General features: G+C 43.4%; 1 protein-coding gene across 5 annotated transcripts in view; it reads right to left on the reverse strand.

The window, feature by feature from the left end:
- Positions 1-4,339, reverse strand: part of PRUNE2 (prune homolog 2 with BCH domain) — a 128,566-nt gene extending 124,227 nt beyond the window's left edge. For all 5 annotated transcript variants that reach the window (XM_064735199.1, XM_064735198.1, XM_064735196.1 and 2 more), the window contains exon 1: positions 4,243-4,339. In XM_064735199.1, the coding sequence (XP_064591269.1) occupies positions 4,243-4,278 (36 nt within the window). In that variant the 5' untranslated portion in view covers positions 4,279-4,339. The remainder of the gene's footprint in view (positions 1-4,242) is intronic.
- Positions 4,340-6,000: the final 1,661 nt, after the last annotated feature.

A 6,000-nucleotide genomic window follows, 5' to 3' on the forward strand; every position in this document is an offset into this window, starting at 1 on the left:
CTGGATGATTTGCCTGTACATGAAAGAGTCGAATTCCAAGAGATTAATAACATAATACAGTGGGGGAAACACAATGTTTGCAAAGTATGACATTTTTTGTACAAAATTGTTTTAAGTTAAGTTCTTAAATAACTCAGTAAGATGCAGAGAAGGACAAGCAACTATTGTATTGGATCTTCCAAAATACTACTGAAAAATTTCCTACAGGCCAATAAAGAAACAAAATCACCCAAGAAAAAAGGGGTGTCATCCTTTCATGACACACTACAGAACTAGAAGTTCAGGAAAAAAAGGACAGGAACAAATGATCAGTTTTTCAGTGAAGAATAACCAAAAAAAGATTCTCCAAAAGAATATGTGCTATGTGCTGTTTCTCATATCCATAAATAATAAATAATACTACTTCTAGTAGGAAAGGCAGGCAAATAACGAGGTGGAAAAAGCTGCAGACAATACTAGATGATTTAGGAGAGTTAAATCTGTAACTGGCTACAAGAACTGCAGAAAGGACTCATGACACTGAGGGACAAGGGAATAAAACAGTAAGTGGTATTGAGAGCCAAGAAGTGCAGGCTAGGGAAAATGTGAGAAAACAACCTGTCTCCATTTTTAACTGCACTTAGGTACTGTACACTGTCAGATGAGCTTTTAAAAAGGTATTACTAAGCAGCAAAAACATCATCAATTCATGTTACATGATACTCTGAAAGCATCAGAAAAATGCCTTCTGACAGTAAAAGAGAATAAGTAGGATAGCAAGAATCCTTAAGAAAATGAAAAAAAAAAAAAAAGAGAAGACAACTGTACAACTGTCAGTCTTTTATGGTGTTACAACTTAAACCTGACAGGTGGTTCTGGGCTCCCCAGCTTTCAAATGGTTAAATAAAATCTTCAGAGAAAGGACACAAGGATGAGCAGAGTGATAGACTTATGCTCATGTATAAAGAGGCAATAGAAAACTTGAGCTTAAAAATGTCTGAAAGAAGACAGGGAGGATATGGTACTACTTGATTAAAGGCCAGAGAGAAAGTGAAATAAAAATATTCACTCAGGTAGAAGCATCATAGAAGACACATGGAAATTGTCAGGCAATTTATAGCAAACAAAGAGGGATATTGTCACTGTCAAACAATGCACAGGATAAAACTGTAAAACCCACTGTCTCAGAGATTTTGTTGAAGACAAAGCATAAAAAAAAACCAAGCACATGACATAGCCAAATGTATGGAAGATGGTTCTAGCTGTGGCTAACATGTTAGTTCAGCTATACATTTTGATCTAAGCTTTCAGCGCCTGACCAGCCCGTGTACTCTATTGTTTATAATCTCCCTCTAGATAAGATGGAATTGTTTAGAAGGATCTTTGACCTCATCTAGTCTCACCTATTGTCTCTTTATTACTAGACTTACCCAAAAACTGGAGAAAAACCTGCAGAACTGAACCAGAAATGTGGAAAAAATGTTAGTATGACATTTCTTATATCCCATCATGTACTGCCTTCAAAACTTTTGCGTCCTTGGCTTTATATAGATTATACATAAAAACCTCAAAGATTGGTACTGGAAATTTCTAAGTGAGTTTTACAAGCTACAAAAGCAAAATCCATTGTTTTTTAAGAAGGAATAGTCTAGTTGAGGCTTTATTACTAATAGATAATACATCAAGAATTTTCCTCTCCAACAATCAATGAAGGTACACAATACAAAGACTTAGAAAACAAAAAACCAGCATGCCCTTTGTGCAGCACAGTCCAAGGCTATAATTTCCTCTGAGTGGATAAATAGCCCTGATTAATGTTGTGGCTGGATCCAGACCCAAATGAATGACAAAGCACTTCCTGTAATAGGTTCCCCTGCATGGTCTGGAGCAACTGCTCTTCTGGAGAAAATTTTCCTTTACTCATGTTGAGTAACAACTACCCAGTCTGTGCACTGTAATCTGTTTAACCTAACAAGAATACCTGTGGTGTGAAACGCCAGCACTGCGACACTGGCATCACCAGGCCTCTCAGATACAACTGTAGGCCTTTTGGCATCTTCCACAGATATGGCTGCAGTAGCACAACACACAGCAGCTCCTTCCTCCTTAGTCATTCACCCTTGCATAGTTTTACCTTACATCAGTGTTAAAACAAAGAGTGCTCACTGCTTGGCCTCAACTCAGCCTTTGGCTACCAGATGAGAACAATTCTCCACAAAAGGCCTGACCAAGCTGAAAAGAAAACACAACATCAGCCTCTCATGTTGCAGAATGCAAATCTTTAATTTCTCTGGGTTACTCTCTTCAGGCCACTGTACCACCGTAAACTGGCAAATTGAAGACAACCTATAAAATTTATGGATCTGTTCTGAACTGAATTCACCAGTGCTCAGATGCTTCACCTCAGCCATTACCAGCTGACATGCCCATACATGGAGCCAGAAAGTCCTGCCACAATACCACTATTGTAAAGGAGGCCTCCTCCAAAACATGTCTTTTCCTCCCACGACTTAGAAGGCACCAAGAGGATTCTGCATTTCTTTTGAAAACACACACTATAGGAATATAAAGGTGTTCCTGTGGTGTGTTCAGTTGCTGTGCTCCTCCCTTGATCTAAACAAAAGAAATAATTTTATCTATTCTCCATGGACCTCTTTCAAGTTCTGGTTTTCTAGACAAGTCCTTTCTGAGTAACAAAAGCTATTCAGAAAGATTAGTGCAATATTTGCTTTTAGAGGTAAGCAAATCGTTTTTACTGCTACCCCTTACTAATGGGAAGCATTATCGTTGCACAATTAGCGTCCATCAAGTAAGACTACCTATGATGTTCTTGAGCAGAAAGTTTGTCAAAGCTACCATCTCCATCTCAAATTTTGTAATACATGAAATTCTAAAGTGAAAAATGTAGTAAGAATTTGTAACTGCACTGTGCAGTATCTTTTAGGAGGGCTACCAAAACTACAACTGCTTACATGACAATATAAGGGAAATATCTTAAAAATTCCTAAAAGTACATTCTAAAACAACTTGTGTTGGCATGTGACCAGAATTACACACTTCATGTTTATTTATCCTCAATGTTTGCCAACACAGTTAAATATTGAGGAAGCCACCAAGGGATTCATTTTCTCATCTCTTTCTCCACTCCTCTAAAAAATCAGTTGAATCACTGATTTCCAACAATTCATGCCAAGAATGTATAGTATAACAAATCATCTTTTACCAATCATTTTAGATACAGAACCACGTCTGCCAAAGAAGGAGCATCTTGGGCTTATGATTGCTCCCTCTCCAGAGATTCTTAACACATCTATGAAACTGGGAAGGCCCTACAAGTACCAAATACCCAAAGAAACAGGATAAAACAAAACAGCCATGGATAAACCCATGAGTTTATCTTACTACTCTTACAACTGAACATTTCTTAGAGCTGAATAGCTAGTGGGCATGCAAGCTATGCCTGAAAGGTAAGAAGGCAGTAAAACCGAGTTTTGCAGAGGAAATCAAAATGGAAAATGAGTTGGCCTAAGACCGTGCCAGTCTTAAAAATATCCTACTTTTGCAGTCTACATAAGGGGGAAAAGCACACCCTGTCTGGGGTAGATTAACAGTCCCTGTAAACAAAATAAATACTCGGCAGTTTCAGCACAGCCCTACCAACATGCTGTTTGAGAACAGGATCTATTTACCTCTGTGATTCCTACTACGGCATTAATGACCGATGACAACTGAGACACAATTACGATGCTGAACCTTGGTAATCTTTGCATATTGCACAGTTATTTAATATCTTCCTCACCCAAACTTATCCCCTACTGCTAGTGCCGTTTAGACCACAGAAATAACACTTCCTCAGCGACTTCGTGTATTATTCCCCTCCCTTCAACTATGCAACTTGATGCATCTGAAAGTCCCAAGAAATGTGCAAATAATCCTGAAACGGCACGTTGACACCTCCCTCAATGCCTGTCAGATATGGGCTCGCGGGTTCGTAAAGCACAGCGTTATTCAGCAGGAATTCGAGGGCAGCAAGGTGTGAGAGAAAAGCGCACCCCCAAGACACGCCGCAGCCCGAGCCGCTGCGAAGGTCACCAGCCCCATCCTCCGCCCGCCGCCCGCCCGGGGGGACCATAACACTGCCCCGAGAAGTTTCGGAGCGCACCCGCGGGCGCCGCACCCGGGGCTGCGGGGGCGAGGCCGATGGCCGCAGTCACCGGCAAGTCGGGCGAAGTTCCGCGCCCGCTGGCCCCCGCCGTGACTCACCAGCCGGGACTGGGCGCGCTGCAGGAACTCCTCCATGGCTGCGGCCGGGCGCAGGGCAGGCAGGAGCGCGGCCGCGCTGCCCGCTCCCCGCTGCCCGCTCGGCGCCCCGGCTGCCCCGCGCCCCCCGCGCTGCGGAGCGCCCGCCCCGCCCCGCCCTGGCCGCCGCGAGCGCTGACGTCAGCCCGTGCCGCAAGGGCCGCGCGGAGCCCCGCGGAGCCGGGACCCGGGCGGGCTCCCTGAGCCGCGCCAGGCCCTGGGCAGCGGCCGCTCGCCCTCTGACAAGGATCCCTGACCCAAGGACAGGGCGCGCCGAGACCCGCCCGACGCAGGGGCTCCAAGCAACAGGCACCAGCCGGTGGCTGCTGCGGTTCGCTTGGGCGGCGGTGTCTCAGTTCCCACTTCACCCCTAGTAAGACTCATCAGTGAAAGGCTGGAGGGCACTGGGGTCAGAGGCACTGACCGCTCCGGGGTTCCCTTCCCATGGTGGCAAATGTCTGGAGGGAGCCAAGCAGTGGGTTCAAGTTGCAAAAGAGCCGGTTAGATTAGATGTTAGGGAAAAACCTCTCCTGAGGGTTGTGAGGCACCGCCCAGGGACTGCCCGATGGATGCCCGATCACCGGAGGAGTTCAAGAGCAGTTTGGATGGAGCTCTGGTTTAGTGGAAACGTTCCTTCTAAACCTGGTTTAGTGGAAGCTGTCCCTGTCCACTGCAGGGGAGTTGGAACTAGATGTCCTTTAAGGTCCCTTCCAACTCAAATCATTCTGTGATTCTATGTCTTTCTCAGTCAAGCCTCAGTAAACCGTGCCCTGTACCTCAAACCTAGGATCATTTCTAAATATTGTGCCCACAGTCACGTATCATATTCAATTGAACAGCTCACAAAGGAGCCTTCTAGGCTAGAATCCACTTCGTAAAGAAATAAAGAGAAACGTTGAAGAGCTGGAATCCAGTACTATAGAAGTGAATGGGAGGTCATGCAATGAGTGCAGAGTAGACCAGAAAATGAGCTGTAGGGTTTGCGGCGTCTCCAGTGCTCTCACACCACCAGTATTCCCCACAGTGTGGGGGTTTTTCCCACTCTAAATAACTAACCTGAATAGTGCAGTTTTATTATTCCAATCAAGTTGTGCCTCACTGAGGAGTGAGTGATGACTAATTGTTAATAAATTCAGAGCTATGAGATCTGGGATTTTTCTCTCTTGTGTATTTTTTGCAGCTCATGGAAGGTATTACTGTTGAGAGCTAAAAGCTCTTGCTTCCTCATTAACAAACTTTTTCTTATAATTGTAATTTCCTCTCATTTGATTTGTTAATTCTTCCATGACATCTTGCAGATCCTATTACTGTGTTTCCTGCCATAATCAATCTGCTCTGCCTAGTCATATGTTCCAATTGGAAATTGTTCTGGGGAACAGAAAAAATAAACCTTCATCTGCATCATAACCGTCTAAAACTGGAAGGTAAATCTTCATTAAAATACTTGAGTAGACAAATTACGTGAAGCAAAGTACTCTAAATGACAGTGTTCTTCAGGAAAAAGATAATTTCTGTTTCATTTACTGGAATATTTCTTCTTCTGAAATGCATTTGTCTGTTTGCCCATTGATTTATTTCAGAACTCTATCTGAATTTGGTTTTCTGGTTGTTCTATAGAAAAGTAGGTCTCCTGAAAAATTACAGGTTTTGCACAACATACTGTCATATATGTAACTTGAAACTGAGGTTTTACAATACAGAAATTGCTGTGTAACTTGGGAT

This window comes from Zonotrichia leucophrys, chromosome Z (assembly GCF_028769735.1).
Source record: "Zonotrichia leucophrys gambelii isolate GWCS_2022_RI chromosome Z, RI_Zleu_2.0, whole genome shotgun sequence".
Taxonomy (NCBI): Eukaryota; Metazoa; Chordata; class Aves; order Passeriformes; family Passerellidae; genus Zonotrichia; species Zonotrichia leucophrys.